The 21,729-nt window shown below is 42.3% G+C and overlaps 3 protein-coding genes across 5 annotated transcripts in view; 2 read left to right on the top strand and 1 right to left on the bottom strand.

The window, feature by feature from the left end:
• Nucleotides 1-4,984: 4,984 nt before the first annotated feature.
• neurod4 (neuronal differentiation 4) lies at nucleotides 4,985-6,169 on the top strand. Its single transcript, XM_033969664.2, has one exon. The coding sequence runs from the start codon at nucleotides 4,985-4,987 to the stop codon at nucleotides 6,038-6,040; it is 1,056 nt and encodes a 351-aa protein (XP_033825555.1). The 3' UTR covers nucleotides 6,041-6,169.
• A 6,546-nt stretch (nucleotides 6,170-12,715) lies between these two features.
• Nucleotides 12,716-14,351, bottom strand: birc5b (baculoviral IAP repeat containing 5b). The gene is made up of 4 exons (XM_033970086.2): nucleotides 14,226-14,351; nucleotides 13,467-13,576; nucleotides 12,918-13,035; nucleotides 12,716-12,851 (listed from the first exon to the last, which is right to left on the bottom strand). Exons 1-4 carry the CDS (start codon nucleotides 14,349-14,351, stop codon nucleotides 12,762-12,764), a joined length of 444 nt encoding a protein of 147 aa, XP_033825977.1. The 3' UTR covers nucleotides 12,716-12,761.
• A 1,383-nt stretch (nucleotides 14,352-15,734) lies between these two features.
• znf385a (zinc finger protein 385A) overlaps nucleotides 15,735-21,729 on the top strand; it is a 69,405-nt gene continuing 63,410 nt past the window's right edge. Inside the window, exon 1 of one of the 3 annotated variants that reach the window (XM_055223046.1) lies at nucleotides 15,735-15,829. In XM_055223046.1, coding sequence (XP_055079021.1) covers nucleotides 15,817-15,829 — 13 coding nt within the window. In that variant the 5' untranslated portion in view covers nucleotides 15,735-15,816. Of the gene's footprint in view, nucleotides 15,830-20,020; nucleotides 20,638-21,729 lie in introns of those variants that run through there. The other 2 variants (XM_055223045.1, XM_033969496.2) reach the window with 2 other exon arrangements.

The following is a 21,729-nucleotide window of genomic DNA, read 5'->3' as shown; positions in this document are numbered from 1 at the left end:
GAGCATGTCCTGGGACCAATGCTGTAAAGTATCCTGAATCTGAAACCACAGGCACCTTTGTTTAATGGCTCTCTCTCCACTTAGTGAGAATTGCCCCCGGGCCTGATTCCCATTCTGTAGCTACATTTCTGCCCAACTGGAATTTATTCCAAAGCCATTAGCCCAGAGGAAGAGAAATAAGCTGCTAACAATCTGTTCATATCACCTCCGTCAGATTCAGCCTGATCTTATCTGTGTGATCAAGGGCTGGCCATCATTGTGTAATTGATATAGTAACAAGCACAATATTTTAACTACAACAAGGTATAACTATAATGATTGTTAAATATTTCAACACAAATGTTGATGTCTATAAACGTGCATAAATGACGCTGTGCAGGGACTATGTTTGTTCAGTAGCAAATTAGGTTACATAATTGTGTTGATTTGTTGAAAAAAAAAAAAAAATACACACATATATATGTGTGTGTTTCTTTAGTTTGTCATGTTCTTTTTTCCTGATGTTCCCATCACTTGGTACTGCAATGTCCACCACAAAGGCTTTCCTCTGTTGTTTATCCACCACCACAATGTCCGGTTGGTTCGCCATCACCATTCTATCAGTTTGTGTCTGGAAGTCCCACAGGATCTTGGCTCAGTCATTCTCCACTACCTTTGGAGGTGTTTCCCACGTTGACCTTGAGGTCTCCAGTCCGTACTCTGCACAGATGTTTCTGTACACTATGCCCGCCACTTGGTTATACCGATCCATGTATGCTTTCCCTGCCAGCATCGTACATGTTGCAGTTATGTGCTGGATTGTCTCAGGGGCCTCTTTGCACAGCCTACACCTTGGATCTTGTCTGGTGTGGTAGATCTGGGCCTCTATCGCTCTGGTGCTCAAGGCCTGCTCCTGTGCAGCCAGGATGAGCCTCTGTGCTGTCCTTCAGACCAGCTCTCTCAAGCCATTGGTAGGATTTCTTGATATCAGCCACTTCAGTTATGTTCCGGTGGTACATCCCGTGCAGGGGCTTGCCCTTCCATGATGGTTCCTCCAGCAGCTCTTCCTCTGCACTCCACTGTCGGAGACATTCACTGAGCACATCATCTGTTGGGGCCTTGTCCTTGATGTACTTTTGGATCTTGGATGTTTCACCTTGGACTTTGACTCTCACACTCCACGGCCTCCTTCCTCACGACTCATGTAAAATCTTAGGGTGCTGGATTTAGGATGGAACCCTCCGTCCCTCCCTACTTACATATACACACACACACTTAAAAAGAGCTTAGATGAACTATAAACACTACAAACAAATATAGCATATATAAATGAACACATACAGAACATAAAAGTAGACATACATATAATTTGTCAGGGCTGCTTCTGCACAGGTTGAGTGAGGTTAAATGCCTTGACTCGTGGTCACGAGGAGACTATGTGCGTGCGCAGAGTGGGCCCCTGTGTCCCCTGAGCAGCTCTGTCCGTGTGCCTGTCAGTCTCTCCCTCAGGAAACTACAAAACATTCAGCCTCAATGAGCAGCAAATGGTGAGGACACAGCCAGGGGACTCTCACACCATGCACACGCCAACTAAATGCTAAGTTTATCAAGCCCATGTTCTACTGTACACAATTTTCAAACTAAATGCATAACAAAGAGTCTTTGAAAATAACATGTCAAGCTCACCAGTGGATTACCACACAGCCATATATTTGGTAATAAGTATGGGCAACCATCTTTGCTGTATGTTTCACTCAATATGAAAGGGCAATATAAGTTCATACTGATACATGCTAATTTAATCCATTTGGCTCTATAGGACACTTTTCCAAGTGAAACACACCACCAAATATATTCAACTTATTAAACAATACACATCCCAAACAGTATACCGCAACATCCCACATCACAAATCCCTGATCCCTGCATCTTTTATGAAGACAACAAGGGGCTCAGCTTTTCATAGCATCTCCAGCAACATGTGTGTGGCTTTTAATTCCCATTGTGCTGGTGTGCAGTGTTGGTGTGTGTGAGTGCGTCATGTCTTAGGAGGAGAGGGAGACAGAGAGGAAGAATAAGACAGAAACAAGGACCCATCTGTCAGCAGAGAGCACCAAACCCTCCCATCCTTCCCCTGGTCCCCAGGGACAAGAGCTAAGACAACTCACTTGAGCTAGTGATTTTTGTGACCCCCTTCCTTCTACAGTATTAATGAGGAAAACAGTCCTTAAACTGGTACTTTTTGCTAAAATCTTTCAATAAATTTAAATAAATTTAAATTTAAATACCCCAGCAATGGCAATCAATAGAGAATTGTAAAAAGTCTGTGAAAAAAAAAAAGTATTTTTAAAGCACATTTAGATGTACATAACTTTATCACTGATAGATCAAATTACTTATTTTTATCTTAAAATGTATTTAATATAAATGGAAATAGAAATCCCTAAACATGAAGTTACACGTGGACTGTTTATTGTGACCTCTTCCAGTAGATTGCCTATCTATGCTACAGTTTATGAGGGGAGAGGGGTAATTCCCTTTAGTTCGTCAGTCATTCATTTGGGAGAGTGATGGGAATGGGAGACGGGCCGGATCTATTCCCTATGCATGTTGCAGGTGTAGTGGAGGCCGGCTCTGACTCATGGGATACAGGGATCTCCTATATGTCTGTCTGTGTTAGGGCTCTGTACCTGGGGAGCCTCGGGAGAATTGGTTAGAGTCGTTTCACTACATGAGCGCATCTCTGGGGCCAGCACAAACAGGGCCAGGGCCTCTGCGTCCGGACGGCTGTGACACGGCTCTGACCGACTGTCATTATGACCGTTGAGGTGGATAAATGCAGTTTTAACACTATACATTATCTTCGGAAAGCGACTGACGCGTGAGCATCCAAGCAACGGATGCCTCAACCCCCAACGCTTCCTATAGTATACAACCATCTGTTCAGCCTTGTTCAATAAATCGTTGAATAAGTGCCCGTTAATGCAAAGTTGTCTATTACCCACGTGACCACGTTTTATTTATCAGATTGAGCATGTTACATGCAGTAGTAAACAATAGCTACCATACTTTGGCAAAGTTGAGTAAGTGGGGTGTCCCTGTCTCGGGCACAGCTGTGCTCAATCGCGCGCACAATGGGATCAATGCGGGGGCACGTGCGATTCGCGAGACCCTGGCCGTCAATGGGCAATCCCCACAATAGACCCCAACTGTGCCCCGGCCCCCTCAGCAAAACCACTGGCGAGACTTTATTATGGCGTGACATTTGTTGTGAAAACTATACAAAATGTTAAATGTTGAGGTTCTATTAACGACAAAGAGCACCGACATCATGTCATCCTGAAACTGTGAAGGGCATAGGCCTGTTTGAGCTGACTAGGCCTGCCTACATTTAGACTACTAAGAAACTTTATTTTTTAACTCAACTGTTACACCAGACGGGCGTCCTTCATAAAACAGTTGCTCATGGGATTAATTTGTGAATCATCTGAGCTGCTCAAACTGAGGGCTGCACGCGCAAACTACCTGCCTCATCACTGCGCTAATTAAGAGATGGCGTACAATATGACGCTGTAAATAGAAGAAAACAGTTGAGTGAGCGAGTGAATAACACACATCACCTGCTATGCGCTGCACTGAGCTGTCAAAACTACTTAGGCGCGCACACGGACGCGCGTCTCTCCCCGCAGTCAGCACCACACAGCGGGTAATTAAGTGGAAAATTCATAATCCAACCGACTAATGAAGAGATAGACAATCGATTAGGATAGTTAATACAGCGCGAAACGCGGGCCCACGTGGTACTAAAACCACAGACTGTACCGAGCAACCACAGCAATTAGGCGATATTAAACTAATGAACCCATGCATCTAGCTCAAATACAATTTATGGAGTAACAGAGGAAAGAGAGGATTGATGGAGGTGGAGTGAAAACTCTACACTAAACTATTTAGAAAGTGAAAAATGTAAAAAGCACAAACGGATGTAGCGTAAAATCAAAGTTGCAGACGTTACGATTAAATCAAATGGTTGTAAGTTTCTGGTAAGATTCGAGATGCTACTTTGTTGTACGTAGTCTGTTTGATGATACTTTGCAGGACTGCGCCCCCCTTCACAGACTATCTCCTCCCCGTTCAACAGGAGCAAGTCTGCAAATAAAACACTACTACAAGTGCGCCCAAGCAGCGGCCACGAGCCCGCCACGCGCATCACAAGAGCTGATGGTGGGAGGGGCGCCGGAGGGAGGGGCTTACATGGCTAAATGTAAAAATATCAGCCATGCCGTGCCAGTTGGATGAAAGTTCCCTGCACACTGATGGCTGCGTAGAGGGAGCGGGACTCTGGGACACGGAGCTACGAGACTAACGCAACCGCGCATTACTGCACTTCAGGGAAGTCTCAATTTAACGGGCACTGAGGGCACACGAGGCAACAAGCAAAACGGTGAGTTTACTCGTTTTTCCAAAATTGTATCTCTTTACCAATTTGCGCCATTTACGTTTAATAGGTATATTAGGTTTATTATAAATGTAATATTTAGACTACTAAACCACCAGCCTAAAAAAAAGGAAAAAAAAGAATATTAGGCCTACCTTTAGTTTCTTATATCTGTTATTTCTTTACGCATTTGTTATTTACTGGGTCTCACATGTAGCAATTTACAAAATTGCAAATTGCAGTTTACCAATTCAATGTTAAGCTTGCACAACCTTTTATGGGGTAATAGGCTGCGTTTTCATGTTTCCATTATAAATCTTTGTACTTTATGAGCGGTAAATCCTATCGTGTCCCAGATTAACTGGATACTAAGGAGGAGTTACAAAGAGGAGTTATTCAAGCAACTAATACCGAGTAAAACAGTATAATTAATTAACTTGTTTCTTCATACATAGTTTACACTTAGTGAGCTGTCCACACAGTGGTGCTGAAATGATGCTCTCACATGTTAGCTTGCACAGAGTAAAAGCCTCTTTCTAAAGCTATATGTTTCCGTTGTAGATCAACATGATGACCAAAAGCTTTGGTAAAAGTGATGTCAATGAGCTGGTCAGTTCCCTCAGCTGGTTGGAGGAGGACGGCAGCTCTCAGGATGGAGATGAGAGCCCAGAGATGAGAGGACGCAATGGCCTTACCTTAGCCAGTCGGATGCACTCTTGCACTGAGCTGGGCAGTGAGGACATGGAGGAGGAAGAGGAGGAGGAAGATGATGATGACATTGGGCCAAATGGAGAAAATGCTCCCAAACGCAGGGGCCCTAAGAAGAAGAAGATGACCAAAGCAAGACAGGAGAGGTTTCGTGCCCGAAGGATCAAGGCCAATGCGCGAGAGCGCTCCCGAATGCATGGGCTAAATGATGCTCTGGATAATCTGCGCCGAGTCATGCCCTGCTACTCTAAGACTCAAAAACTGTCAAAGATTGAGACACTGCGGCTGGCCCGCAACTACATCTGGGCCCTGTCCGAGGTGCTGGAGAGTGGCCAGTCTCCAGAGAGCCACGGCTTTGTGGAGATGCTGTGCAAAGGCTTGTCCCAGCCTACCAGTAACCTGGTGGCAGGATGCCTTCAGCTGGGCTCTAGTCCTATGATGTTAAACAAACTAGAGGAGAAGTGCGGCCCAGGTCTGGCTGCTGTAACAGGCCAGGCTCATACTCTCAGTTTCCCATCGCCGGGCCTCCCAAGCCCCCCATATGGATCCTTGGAGGCCTCACACCTCCTCCAGATCAAAGGTTTCAAGGGGCCAGCCTATGACAACCCTTCTTCGACAGAGTGTAGCAGTGGGACGCCTCCGTATGATGGGCCCCTCACTCCCCCTCTGAGCATTAGCGGTAACTTCCCCCTGAAGCAGGAGCCCTCTCCCCATGACTCAGACAGGAACTTCAGCTCGCACGTGGGACACCATGCCCAGTACCTCTCATCACACCACTACGCCTCGGCTGGCAGCCTGACTGGGCACCAGGGACACCCACTGTTTCAGCCACCCCGCTTTGAGCTGCCTCTGGACGTGGCCTTTGACTCTTTTGCTCCCTCTCACTTGGTCCCCTCTCAGATGGGATCTATCTAAAACAGTGTGGCAACTGCTAAAGACATGACTCATGAACAAGAACTTTTTGCGTTTCTCTTTGAAGAGCACAAACACAAAAAGCTCACCTCAGCCTAACCTACCTGATAAAACATGCACCCACAAATTTTTAAAAAATATTTATTGATTTAGTTAAAATAATACATTACTTGGATTTTAATGTTTTCTGTTGTTGGAACTAATGATGAAATGACCAAATATGTTTTAAATGGAGGTTTTAATAAGTCACTCTCTTTAAACCTGACTTGGAGCCTGCTGACATTGTTCCGTTCACCAGAACAAGAGCAATGCATTTATTTATAGCTGTATTTAATATTTATTTTTGAATGTTTTCTTTTTGTATTTCTCACAGCACACGTTTTGTTTCACTGTCTACTCTGTCTGTCACTCACACTTGGACTGTATTTAAATTATTTATTTGAAGTCTTTCAGGTTCAATAGGTGTTGCAGATTTTGTAAATACTGTACTGTTGTAAATATTTTGCTGTTTCGCACTTAATTGAATAAATATTCTTATAAGATATTTCAATAGTAACAGTAACAGTGAATGCTCTTATTTTATTCCGTTACATTGTATAAGTCTTTAATGTTATTCAATATTGGAATAGGAATTATTTCAAAATCACACTTATGAAAAAGGTAATTATTAAATCCTATAGGGTACCTGTTTAAATGCTATGTATCTATTTTACCCATACGCAAAATGCTTATTTGTATTTTTCTCCTTCTGCAATCTAATAAGAAAAAAACTGAATCTTAGAAGAAGCTGAATAAAAAACATTTTTAAAAACATATTTAGTTGGTCATAACCATAAAGAATGAAAGACTATTTAATCAACAAGTGAAAGCAAAAGAGTAAACTCACCCACAGTTGCGGCATACTGTGTATTAAGATGCACAGGGTTTCACAGGTCAGGAGGCTACAGGGGACCATGGGAAAACTGCTGTGGGAAACAGGTGAATGTGTCAGAGGCTTTTTGGAGTCTCCATCGTTGTGCTCGCTCCCACATGGCTCACTTTCCCACCTCGTTCATGCCAAAACACTGTAGGGCAAAACTCATTAACACATCAGTCTTAGAAAACAGAGCCTTTTTACATTTGCGTTTATAATTATTACTATGCTACATAATTTAATGCTCAAAAACTAAAGAAACTGGCACAAGTCCAGCTACATTTATATCATAGGAGTGATTTAAGTTTCTGTTTTGACTTCTATAATGATGTTTATGGACAAAATGGCTCTTGATGTGGACAAAAGAATGAGGAGGAAGAGTAGAGCGAATGGGAGCTATAAAAGCCAACTGGGGTGCGCAAGTGTGTTTATCAGTGGGGTCTTTCAGTCCATTGTACAAAGGAAAGTCTAAGCCTCTAGAAGAATGCATGAGAGTGGACACCCTACCTCTTGAGCTACCTCTCCAAAATGTTTGTCATTTCCAGTCCTGCAATGGCACAGAAAGGCTGCATGCTGGACAAAAAGGGAATGATTGTTAGACCGGGCGCCTCTGGTCTATTGTATATGCAGCCTGTTCTTTCTCTTGACCTGTGACCCATATTGTTGCATGGGTTGGAGTTGTAGGGAGGCGGGAGTTGGTTCAAGCAGCTGGGGGAGCGGCGGGGGGCTGGCGGGCAGCTGGACCAATTTGAGGCAAAGGGACAAGGAGCAGAGAGTGAGAGTTTGAGTGGAGGATGAGAGCAAAGAGAAGGAGAGTTAGGGCAAGTGGGACAGAGGAGAGGAGTCAGAGGGCAACATGGAATGAGCAGGGGTGACAAGGGTCTGTGCTCCCAATTCAGAAATGCGTCCTCTCATGAGTGTCAGTCAGGCTCGGGAAGAAGCACATAGCTTTACATAACAGTCTGCAAGAGACCAGCAAATGCAGCAGTATGACTCTGCAATCTTTTTAATACATTTCTAACAAAAAACAAACACTGCCAATACTGAATGCTTGAAGACCTGAGATCAAAGAAAATTAAATGAGAAAGAAAATGGGTTTATCCACAACACTGTGCAGGAGACAAAAACCCAGACAGTATTCAACCTATTATATAAATTAGAAGTTTAGTTAATGTTGGCTAAACACTGTTCAGTTGGATGAAAAATAACCTCAGTATATTCCGTAAAATATACCAAAAATAAAATAAAATAAATTGTTGCGCATTAATGTACAGAAGCAATGACATCAACAAACCAAACACAACTGTGAAGGCAAAAACTGAAATGAGCACAAAAGTAGTTATGTCGTTAAAAGAGCCAGCAGTGCAGGTGGCCCACATTACTGCCGTTAAGAACAAGGCGTGTGTGGGCTCTAATGGGAAAGCAGCACATGCTCTGGAACGGGGCAGTGACCGCGGGACAGGCAGCAGACCTCGACCTGTGGCTCTGAGCCTCAGGGGTCAGAGGTCATGTCACAGAGGAGCTCACAGCGGGAAGCGGCTGCACTTCAGATCTGATCCACAAACTTCCTGTGTGCCCCATAGATACACACTAGCATCAAGCCAACAGATCACTTTCACTTACTGATCTGAGCGTATGCCTCCCCATTTAACTGGAAAAGTGAACTGAGGACAAATCACACAGTAAATAAGGGGAGACACAACATAGAAAAAAACTCCAGATAAATTAACAATGGCTTATTACTTCACAAAGTCAGAATAGAGAAAATATAACTTACAAAGAATATTTTTATTTTTAAGTTGACCTCATTACTTGCCTTACTTATTAAGCTTTTGTTGTTGTATGCTTCTCTCAGCATTAAAACATTTTGGTTTTAAACATTTCTCCAAAGTCAAAACAAATATACACCCACCCACATATTTTAGCAGAAAATCCTGTTATTAAACAACATTTGCAACAGGTTTAAAATAACACTGTGCCTCATTAAAAAATACGTTTTAAAGGGATGCATGACAACTAAGTGAAGTAAATGTGCTCCTGATTCCTCTTGATTCTCTCGTGCGCTTGTATTTTAGTTTCTGTGCACAGCGCTCTTAATCCACTGACCAAACAAGAGTGGCTCTCGCTTAAATGAAAAGGTCCTGATCCATAGGAGCGAGATGGAGGGATAAAGCATTGTGATTAAGATTGTATTAATGGGGCCATAGGAGGCTGGAAGGCTTTAATCAGTGTCTGTGAGGCACTAATCCTGGTGCCTTTAAGCTGAGGCCCTGCACAGTGATCCCCCGCTCCGCTCGGGACCTTTCGCACATGCGCACCCTCCACGCACAGAGCACATCACGCCTCTGTCAGGAGCGCCCAGGTTGAGAGGTGGAGCACACTGCAACTGAGACACCCCAGACTTAGCGGAGCAGCTGGTGGAAGAATGACCCGTGAGATGGATGGAGAGAAATTTGGGTAAAGAGAAATAAAAGATGGTGGGGCTGGTGTGATGACACAATGGACTGGAGCTGGGGGTCACAATGGGAGCTTGTCAAGCAATTAAATACAGTATAGGCAAATGCAATTTAGCTGTCTCACCTCAATGGCCACGCTCAATGCCCCAAAACTAATCTTAGAGGGAATTCAACTTAGGCACATTTTATACTCTAGTTTGAGATTCTGGATGGAGTAAACGCAAAGGGCTGTTCAGTGGTCTCATTACCTATGGATAAAGGTTTAAAAAGGTGACATTGTGTGCAGGAGTATAAGGGGTGGAGTGTCTCCTCCCCAAATTCTGTGAGAGTATTAGGCTGTAGGAGTTAAAGAGCTTCTAATGGGATGTGGATGCTGTCGTGTTTACCCTGGCCCCCCTCCGCACGCCCACTGCTTTGTGGAAGTTGCTGAGCTTTGGGACTCCACAATAGGCTGAGTGTAGGGACAGATGGAGGTCCCTTTTTGGGGAGAAAGGCACAAAAAACAGCCAAGGTAGGAGGGTTGTGGTCTGAGGCACAAGCAGCATCACACATTGGTGCCAGGAACGTGGGAGAACATGAAATGTGGAGGAGGGAGAGGGCCAAGTGAAAGGGGATTTAGGTTTGGAGCTAATTATAATTCAACAAGAGTGTAACTCACAGTGTTGTCCCTTTGCTCGGGTAATCTGTCAGCACATAGACGGGATCTAGCCTCATTCACATGGACTTGGTTTAAAAATACTCAAAACAGTGTGCATGTGTCAGCTGCCCTGTGCCAGCCCTAAGCACTTCTAATATTGTCACTCAGAAAAGCACGTAGCATAAGATTAAAAAAAAAAAAGTCTTTAAACATTTTCAAATATTTATTATTTTATTTTTTATTTATTTATTTATTTATTTAAAAAGGGGACAATGCACATTAATAAACATTACAAAAAAATAATGTAAATGTGCCCGAGTTAGCTGACTAGAGCTAATTTTCATCGGTTGTCCCCAGGCCAGATGTAACAAGGTAACCTACAATTACAATTAGTGTCTAGAAAAGAAATTTGTCCAACAAAAATGTATTGTTTAATTATATTAGAATATGCTGCCTCCAACAGATAGTTGTTTTAGCCAATATAAGCACAACTTGGAGAATATTATCTAACTGTGTAACATAATATTTTCACATTTGGATGAATGTAACACCTTGACGAGAGTAAGAATGGTGTTCCACTGGAAATGCAGCACAACTGTAACCCTGGAAATCCAAGGACAGAGTTTGTCATTTGTGTTGTTTACAAAGGGTTAAAGCGGGTCAAAGGGCTGACATCATGTATTTGGGCTAGTGTTCGGGCTCGTGATAGATGCTGATGAGGGGAAGTGAGAGGGGCTGGAGGAGACAGAGGGAGGTACCAGCGCAGCAGCAACAGATGGGGCCGGATGGATGAGAGCTCAGGTTGTAAACTTTCTGTTGGTAACATCTGTCAGTTTGTCCATCTGTTCTCCACTGTTTACAGTTTTAGTCCAAATTCATTAATTAGAAAATTGCAATAAGGGCCCATGTGATAAACCCTGAGCCTCTGTGCATTAATGGGATCAAAAAAGATCCAAATCTATATCAAAACTCCTATTAGCTTAATGACAAGTTTAAATAGATTTAGGGTTTATGTGCCCCATGTTAATACTAGGATGGGGGGACCATATGCACATTGCTCCACCTCAAATTGGATCCAATCAAATTATTACTGTAGCACCATTCCCACAGTTAAGCCGTCTCTCACATCTGTGCCAGGGAGACTGAGTCACACCAGACTGGAGCTTGGAGAGCTAAGACAAACGGATTGCCAATGGCATTACAGCAATTACTGTAAACGCATTTACGATGACTGTTTATTATTAATCAATGGATTAATAAAATATAACTGCAGCAATTCTATTCAAATATAGACAATAACTGTTGCAACCAAGTCTATTGGAGTCCACCTCAGTTGTCATTATATCCATTTTTTTTAGGCTTGGGGCTGCCTCAGAGCACACACGTGCCCCCTGTTTACTGGATAATTATTTATGTTGAAATTTTTTGTGCTTTATGGTTTTCATTAACACTAAACCAAAGCACAACTATAATCGGAACTATTAAAGAGACGGGGCAGATCATTTTACTGCACGAGTAAAATCATGGACAATTATTAAATATAGAATTTACAAATTAAACAAATATTTTAAAAACACAATAGCTCAGAAACACTGAGAAACTTCAAACTCAATGAGTTTCATTACAAATGTTACATCACCTGCAAGGATTTTGACCTTATTGAACTAAAAATATTCCCTCTTCAATTTGCTCCGTAGTGAACGGATAAAAGAGAATTAAGCAGCTGATCTGAGCCCAGTGGCCTGAGTGTTACATTAGACATTAATCCAAAACAGGGAGGCTGGAGAAGGGATAGCATCTGTAATCCTGTGCTCCATCTAGACAACCCTCCCATTGGGCAAAGGGGATATTCATTTCCACAAATTGCACTCAACACGTACCCCACTTTTGTAGATCATTACAGTAAAGTGAAGGGGAGTCACAAAACATTTCATTAACAAAATTATAAAAGTTCATTCAGTTTTAGATGGAGAATATATATATATATATATATATATATATATATATATATATATATATATATATATATATATATTAGTCTCAAGATCACAGCTTACTTATGGCTTTAAAAGTTGAATATGCATTAATTTACCTTTAATAAACACATAATTATTGGTGCTCCTTTTATTGCCTGGAAATAGGATTTGAATTTGTACATTGAATAAATATGCTTTAAATATGACTTGTTAGAAACTTCTGCCCATTGTTTACTTTTCTTGAAAAGAAGTAAACACTAAGTAAGCAGGACTTCTTAAAAGTCCTGCCCACTATGCCCTAAACTTGAGCTGGACTCAGATGGGGTTGGGCCAATGTCTTGGAGCTCTCCAATGCGCAGTCCCCCCTATACGTGACAGATGTTACTGGGGCAACAGTTGGTATTGAATGGGAGGGGCTTCAGGCCATCTGTCCAGGGTCAAGGCTTGAAAAGGGGTGGTGGAGATGGTGGCACGTTCAGGAAAATGGTAAGTATTTTGCAAGAAAAGAAAATATATCTCACATTGTAAAGCTGTTAAATGTGGGCTTTCACTTCAGTATAGCCAGTGTCAAAGTTTGGCCATACACTGTAAATGTATGGCCAACATTCCTGCAGCTAAAAGGCATGTGCACCATCTTGTGGAGAAATCTACTACTACAATGTGGATCGTAAATTCAACAAAAAAACTTTAATACAAATTCAGTTAAATAAAAACATAATTAAACATGTATTAAAAATCAGATTCACAAAGATGTCATCTGTGATTTTAGGGACTCCAGTGTATGGTCTATCTGATCACGGAGAAATGCCATCTTTTTGTGACAAACCTTTCTCTAAAGTAAAGAGAAGTACAAAATTGGCCACTGTGATTAAGATAAAATAGTTCCCTTGATACTTACAAAGTAGATTTTAAGCCTGTCCTTCTCCTTGTGACAGTAGTCAGCCATCGTCAGCTCTGTAAAGTCCTTTTTCAAGTTTAAAAAGCCACAGTTTGGAGATCGCTTCATATGTTCAGACCTACAAGCAAAATGCTCCATCAGGAATTTATTTTGACAATTCTTACAACTTTGTAACCTCTGTAACCATACAACAACATAATGCTTTTATGTGAGTACTGAGATGTGTACCAGAGGAGAATATTCATGGTCAGAATTACACCACAAAAATACAGCACCGTTACATTCAGAGAAAACTTTAATGCATTGTTTATTTTGGTGATGACACGTTCAGTTGTTATTCAGTATTTCATCAATTTGATTTTAGGTTTTACTTTCAACAAATTTGTTAAAAAAAAAAAAAAAAAAAAAAAGGTATTGTACCAAAAAAAAAAAAAAGTGTTAAACCTGTTTCTTGTCATAACACTGTTCAATGTCAAACAATTCAAGGTGTTGGGTTTGGCTGCACTGCTCATTATGTACATACATGTATAATGCAGTAAAATACTTAACCAGGGGTCATCGTCCGGTTCCCAGCCCTCAAGTTCAATCAGACAGAAGAAACAACACACAACATCTGGCTCATTCTCACCGGGGCAGTGGACAAAACCCGCCTTTGCCATCTACAATAAAACAGACAAACACATTTCAAACAAGTCTATGCTTAATGGTCACAGATTAAACTTGTAGCTGTATGTGTTAGAACATGGATGTTAATGAAAGTTGACTACTTTTGACTGCTGAGAGGTAAGAGCTGAGCTGGTACAGTGTATTAGTCACCAGAGACTTGTCATCAGCCAATACATCACAACTGGACAAGAGTGGGCAGAGGCTTTCTACTGAGGATACCTGACCCAGTGTAACAGAACCTGGCACCTGCTTGAGTGTAAATCACAGCTGTCACTGTCATTGATGAAGAGCTTCAGACATTACTGCTGTGCAAACAAGCCTGGGCTCTGGGGTCATAATTTCTTACCCAACCAGTCGTAAGGTTTATAGGTGATATTCAAAGGATGTAAAATGTACAGGTTATGTTTGGTATTTTTACAATTCAAACAACTTCCCAAATTGTATTTTCTCTAATAACTTCTTTTTCTATTTTTTTAGTAGTGTGCCTGGCAGGTGCAAGTTGTATGCTGCAGACATACACAACCTAAGGTGTACAACACCACTGCTATTCTTACATTGTGGTTTCAATATTAGACAACACAATACAATCGTGGTGTCTTGTCACAAAAGAAACACCAATTCAGTGAAATAAAATCAGTGTACCTTCTCGGGTGTACAGTTGCATTCTTCTCGAAATGGCCAATTAGAAAAGCTCTGCTGGCGCATGTCATCAGAATACATTTTTTCATAAGAGAAAAATCTGGACGACAAAACATCTATGGTCGCCATAACAAACAATTCGGAATATTCAGATGAATAATGTGCAGGGAATCAACTAACAGCCAAAACATCAGAGGCCAATCAAAGTCACAATTATAACACCTGTGTGCACCACGGTGTGCGCGCCCTCCACATGGAACTTCTCACCAACAGCGCCCTCTACTGGACCAGCAGTACACTCAGGAATGGGAAAGGGTCATTGCCTGTCATGGAGTCCTTTTTACCTGTATGTTTTTTGTTTGTTTGGTTTAATTTCCGGCGTAAGTGATGCATGGATAAGACACAAAAATATGTTAAATTACCGAATCAACATAAGACAGAACCAGTTTGCTACGTTTCAATTGATTTTCACAATGCTGTTAAATGAAGGTAAGGCTCAGTTTACACTAAAGTTATAACGTTAAACGCAGCAGCTAGGTTCTCAAATGTAGATCTGTCTTATTTTTACTGTTAAATAATGGGGCCCTTAAAAGGCCTATCTGTTATTCAAAGTGTTATAAACTTTGCATGTCTGTCTATCTCACTGGGCATATTCTGTCAGTGTAACTCTATCCCTCTGCCTCTTTCTACCAAAATGTGCTTACATCTACTATACCAGTTCCACTCACTCTTCCACCTGACCTTCGTGTCAAGTACATTCAGAAGTCTGTTTACACCTTGCCAAATATGTGTGTTTTATTTAAGTTAGGCCCACCAGCTGTCTACCGGATGCAGTGGTGGACCTCAGCCTTATCTGTCCAGGATTGAGGTGGACAACTGCTCCATAGGTGTTGACAGGTCCCTGGTCTAAATGCGCTGTATGGTGAGTGGCTGCCTCCTGCACACATTGCCGAATCACATCTACCTCAAAGTTTCCACACTTATGTGCTACTGTGGTCTCTCTGCATTTTTCCATACATCAAGATATGTTCGCAGTTTTTCACAATGTTTGCTGCTTCTGTCAATATTTATCCCCAATTTTTTTAGTTTGGCATATTTCTGTAGAATTAGGACATGATGACATTATAATTGCAGTCTTAATTAGAGACTACAGGTTTTGCAATGCTTTTGGCTCTGATTGGATCCATGTTTAACCACAAGCAATTTCTCGTGTGCTGTTGGTTCCTCTTTGGAGAGCTCTTCTGCTCTTCTTACCTCCATTGACACATGATTCCTGTTTCCGCTAAGACCCCATTGCTTCTGCCCATAGCTCAATGTTACTTCACACACAATTGACCTTAGATTTACCGCAGTCTAGTGCAGTCTGCTCTTGCTCTGACTTTTCACACCGGCCTGCAACTGAGGGAGGAGAGCAGCGAGGTGCATGGGAGGTGTACCAAGCTCTCACTACATGTCCCTATTCTGGCACTGGGATTTACCTCTATGTTGGAGAAGGGGGAAACTGATACTTTGAAATCAAATACATATTTTTGTTTTTAAAGAGGAGTCCACAGTGAAGATAGACAAAGTTTTTAACTGGAGATACCACCGTTCAATGTGGACAACAGGTGAGAACTGGATGTTGTACTGTATGTCGTATGTACATGTAGTGTGGCTCTGTGCGTGCATAATCCAGTGTATTTACGTAAAAAAAATACAAATTAGTGTATCTTTGGGCTGCTTGCTATGCATGTCCTATACAATGTTGAGGAGTAATAAGACTCGTAATAATAATTTTTGTTAGAGATAGAACTACAAAGCTAACATTTTGGTCCAGAAAGTTGGGATCTTACTGAATAATAGTTAATTGTAAATGAGCATTTTTTTCTACATACTATTTTATTAGAGAAATATTTTTATTGCACACATCTCATATGGGTAGATCTACAGTCATGACATTTAGTTTGCAGCAAGTGGGATAATTAACAGTGTGAAGACAGATGTATTTTCACCATTGGAGCAGAGTGATGTAAATCATTCAGAGTTAGTAAATGTCAAAGATTATGATTTGCTGAAAACATAATGACTTTAAATTGCAACATTTTTAGTTATTGTGTAGCATAATAACACGTTGGAATGTCTGAGCTTGGGGTATTTAGTCTAGTGGGCAGCATAGCAGAAACTAAAGTTTGAACAAGTATGAGCTACAAGCAGCAGTGGGGCGATGGTGGCTGCACAGAAAGACATCCTGTCCTGTGATACTGGTGTCAAAATGTCAGAGGTGTGTGAGAGTGTGACAGTCAACATCAACATTCTCCATCAGCAGCAGCGCACACGCCCACCTAACCACACACCTGAACTCTTACACTCATGTCACTGGCAGTGGGAAATGGGAAGATTTGTAAAATGGTAAACAAATAGTACATTTGATTTTGAACTGTTAAACCTAATGCTGCGAAATGCGCATTACATCCGTCTAACTAGCTCTTGGCTGTCAAGATGCAAACTGTGCACATCAGTCAGATTTTTTAAATAATAAACTTTATGAGGGGATATAATATTTCAATAATTACCTTGAGATCAGTTACCATGATTGTACTGCGCCATGAGATTTGTTGTTTGGCAAATCCAGAATGATATCTCTGTGTTTATTGTGGATCCCAGGCAATGAGATTTGGCTGTTGTCATACTTACAATTATAATTGTTATATAATTGTATAATTGTTTTGCAAAACAACTACACAATTTTTCACTTTACTCTATTCTGAAATTATTTTAAAAATAAATCAAACATATTGTTGAATGGAATTGCAGTGGAATAATGATTTATTTTTATTTATCTTATAGATAGGGTTAAGTGACACCATGTCAACTCTATCATGACCAGATCAATAGACTATCCCTCCATGCTGTAAAGCGACGTGTCAGAGCCAGGTCAGATGAAGGAGACTGCAGATGTCTTCTCACTGCTGGTCTTAAAATACCATTAGTTTCATATATTGGCTGCCCTTATCCCAAACTCCTCATTATTTTAAGATATGAAACAACCTTCTATAGCAGACTTCCACATTATTATGAGAACTCTGACTTTGCTGCTTGTGCTATGGCCATGCCCTCTCACCCATGACCTTCATAAGCAGTATCTACATTCTCCACCACAGTGCCAGGGAGACACCCACACTACATTAAGTATGGAGCATGTGAAAGCTCAGTAGAAAAGTGTTTTTGATCAGTCTGTAAAGGCAGGAGAAATATATGTGAAACCTGCCTAAAGGCCTGTGAAATGAAATATAGAATTCAACTTAAATCGCTACCTCCATTTTGACATATAGCAGCAGTCTCTCCTTTAGGAAGTGAGCAGTTAGGAGACTGTCTCATTGTGTTAGCCTGTGTAGATTTACAGTCATGATTGCCTTGATTGACGAAATAGTCTACATACTTGTACAACTCTAGAGTTATGTTTTTAGTCTATAGTTTTATGAATTTTTTATTTCACTTTTCATTGTATTATTTTCACAGCACAGCTATTGAGCCTTGTTAGTAATATCTCATTACAAAATTTGTCAAACTGTCACTTGCTGTAAATAGCTCAAGTAGAGTAAGACAGCTTAGGCATGACAAACTATCCGTGGCAGCTGTACCCTGTGGCCTGTATTTGGGTGAATGGCTGTGTTGACACCATATCTTATTAACCATCTGAGTTCACGTAAGAACATTTTAGTAAGAGGATGTGTAGCAATTATCAAGACTGCAGAAAGTGAGATAGTTGCATCACACTGGCTTACCATGTTGTCTTTGCACTTGCATTTTAGAGAAAGTGCCAGCAGAGGGCAGCACAGAACAACTTCACTTTCAACCAGTTTTTTTTAATATTAAGTACTTAATTGTCTTAAAGAGCCTGTCTGTGCTATACCACTCATTTTCTATGTTGAGGCACCATCTGATCTTGCTTTAAGAATGTGCTGTAACTTTATGTAGGCCAGAAGCTGCAAATTATCACAGATTTTTTTCTGCAGATATTTTGAAATGTTCTTAGTTACCTCTCGTACATGTAAGGAATAAGAATCAATGATCTCTCTCCCTCTATAACCTCTGAGGTCACCTGCTCTCCTGTGACTGTCCTGTACACCTCCCCAGTGCCCTTTAACCTTGCTCTGCTCTGTTTCCCTCGACCTCTCCTCCTTCTGTCCTCCCTCTCCCTTTCTTCTCTCCTCCTTCTCCTTCTCTCCTTCAAATCTTCAGCCTGTGGATGATACAGAATCCCCATACTCCGATTTCACCCTCTCATCATGACATCCATTAAAGTTGTGCTGTGCCTTGAGCCCCATTGGCCCGACAGCACATTAGCACTCGGACCATTGAACGGCAACAAGGACCGACTGAATTATTGATACCAACACAACTAATGAGGAAACCCTATCTCACGTCTTTTGCTGACACACACACACGCACACACTCACAGGTGTGTGTAGGAGAACCTGCAGACGATGCTGTATTGACGTTTCATCTCTTGCCCTTCATTCAGAAATAAAGTCTGAGCCAACTTCAGCTAAGCTGAATATAGAGCCATGTGATTTGGTTGTTGCTGTCTGGAGTCTGAGGAGTTGGATAAATGCACTCAAATCCTGTTTTTATTGTGTCTCATGGAAGCTTCTCTTTTAACACCTGGAGCACAGTTGACCTGCTCTAACAGTGTGCTGAGGAGGGCAGGGCTTCTCTGTTGTGATTTGTGTTTATGATTTGTCAGAGTTTGTTCACACTGACTTTCTGCGTGCCATTGGCTGCTGTGGAGAGGTACCGAGGTGTCAGTCTACTCCTTAGTATTCTCTCCAGCACTGTGTGAGTCACTCAGTCCTCAGTCAGGGAGGGGGCAGTGGCGGAGGGGGTGTGGAGGGAGCAGGACAAGAGGAGCACCTCTGAACATCAGCGCTGTTTGTGTAGCCCCGGGCTCACGTGTTTGTACTGGTGTGTTTGCAGGCATGCTCACCCAGGGGGATTAATTTTTGACAGCTTTGTTAAGCCTTCTTCTGCACTGTGGCACAGGACTGTGATGCTCTGAGCTATCGCTGTACTTATTGTGATTCATCTTGAGTGGGACATGACAGGAGACATTTTCTGATCAACTCAATGGAGTGAAGGGGGTTTAGACCCTTCATATCTTTGCAATGCTTTAGTGACAACATACAGCAATAGTCCACGTGAGAATTCTGCTGTGTCCACCATGCCCCTGTATTTGCGGTCCCCTGGTCGTCTCCTCTTGTCACTCCACGTCTCCTCACCCCTCTGTCAGTTTGTGTTTAGTTTCATCTCTGCCCCTCCTTCCACAGCTTCCTCTGCTCTGTCGCTTTCTATTTCATCTTGTGATTTGCCGCCCCCTCCTCTGCACTCCCTGCCTGAATCACATCCCTTTGTTGAAAATGCTGTGGTTGATCAGATGTGGTGTAACCTTGCCGGTGCAGGTTAAGGGATGGAGACAGCACAGGGGGATAGGACAGAGCCACGTGGATAAAAGGTTAATCCTTAAACAAGTCAGCGCGCAACACCAAATCAAAGGACGGTGAGGGGGAGGGGCATAAACAGCCACTGCAATAAACCCATCTGACAATCAGCCCTGCCTCTGTGTGAGAACAGCGGTTAGGGGGAGACAGGCATTTTCAGTCTGTGTTCCCCCTTCATGACTTCCACTCTGCATGATGACAAATGTCTACAGCTTTTCCCATTGGCCGAGACTAGCACCAATCAGAGTGGAGGCATGCAAGGTGCCTGTAGGTTATACCCAACACCAAAATCAAGAAGCTGTGAGAGGGAGCAGAGGCGGTACAACTGAGGGGCTGTTTGTTTTTAGAGGGAGAACTAAACCAGGCACGACTCGCTGCAGTGAAGACTTTTCTGAAGCTGCCTCTTTCAAATCAGAAGGAGAAACTGCCTGTCAGCTTTTTGTTGGAGATCACACTGCAATTCCTTCAGGCTGCTGTGGAGAAGAAGATCCAGGCTTGTGTGTAGGCTGCTCCTGTGATTGGCTGTCACACTTTAGGCTCCCCCTCCCTCTCTCTCTTTCTCTAACCCCCTTTTCTCTCTCTCTACCCCTCTGCGACTAACCCCCCTCCAAGCACGTCCTTACACTTACCTGAGCCACAACTGCAGAACACGGACCACCTCCTTCTAACTCTCCACTCTCTTCTCTCACACACGCCCCCAGTGGTTTACCTGGACAGGGGCAAAGGCGATAACTAAGGGACGGCATGAGCAGCGGTGTCTCCTCACCTCTCCTTGATCTGCCTTGCTGAGTTGCCTCTTTCTGGAAAGTGGCGAGCAACTCTGAAAAGACGTGTTTTTCCTCGCAGCCATTGTCCCCTTGATGCAAACGGGGGAAACAGGGGCAACTGAGGAACGCTTTTCAACCAGACCAAAGACAGACCACTCAGCATGATTTTAGGTGAGTTTGGATTTTGTTTTTGGAGAGGTCATTCTTCTTGTGAATACTTCAACTTGGAAACAGGCAGCAGCAGTAGCAGCAGCAGCAGCAGCTCTGTAGTGTCTATTAACAGCTCCGGACACTAGACATCTGTCAATACTAAGCGCTGAGTGGAGGTTTAAATCATGGTTAGTGCTTGTAATCACCCTAATAGTGTGCCATTATTGTAGCAGGTGTGAGTGATGACAGAGAAGGTCAAAGTGTTGCCTCACCATATCATTTTGAGCTGTTTGGTCACATGACTGGACTCCACCATTTCTAGGATTTGTGTAAAGGGACAGTTAGCTTCCACTGTTTGTTTTTGTTATGATGTCACCTGCCACTAAGTATTAAATCAGTTCCTTCAGTCTTTTCAAAATGTGACACATGCAACTTTAATTTTAGGATTAAAGAAGCTTGCATGCATCCCAACATACAGTATCTTATGTTATCATTTTGCAGTCTTCTTCTATTCTGAGTCAGCCAGTGTTCTTCTTTAGTATTCTGCTCTCATAGTGGCCGTGTCTGCAAGTGGTGCGTGTGGCCCCTATATAGTTAGCCTATACATTTATCTAGGGAATGGCTTTCTCTGTATGTGCACACAACGATGCCCGGCTGTGTAGATGCTATCGGAGACATGTGCGTAACAGTGGCCGTGTGAGTCAGCTTGTGAAAGTGGACTTGTGGATAGTTTCTTTGTTTTTGGTGTGTGTTGCTATGTGGGGAGAGCTCACTTTGTTTTAACGCATGCCTGGGCTGATTCAGGAGCTGCTCTGCTCCTCTGCTCTCCCGGCAGGCATGTTTTTCAAGCAGACCTCTAATGATTATAGGGAGGGAAGTCTAAGGTGTCTGAAGTCATGGTGCGTATTTCATTTAGCTCCAGGCTTCACCACCACTGTTTATTTGTGTGTGAGAGTAACTTTTGATGGTTTTAAGGGTAATTTTCTAATGTACAGTTTCCAGAGGAGTTGTGTTTTTGAGTTTTTGTGGTGGGTCAAAGCATCTTGTCGCTCATTTCACACTTAGACATGCTGTGTCTTGATCAGGTTGCAGGTGGTAGCGAGATCTCCTGTT

Source organism: Periophthalmus magnuspinnatus, chromosome 7, assembly GCF_009829125.3.
Source record: "Periophthalmus magnuspinnatus isolate fPerMag1 chromosome 7, fPerMag1.2.pri, whole genome shotgun sequence".
Lineage (NCBI taxonomy): Eukaryota > Metazoa > Chordata > Actinopteri > Gobiiformes > Gobiidae > Periophthalmus > Periophthalmus magnuspinnatus.
The sequence above is the reverse complement of the archived record's forward strand: the minus strand, read 5'-3'. Positions and strand labels throughout refer to the sequence as shown.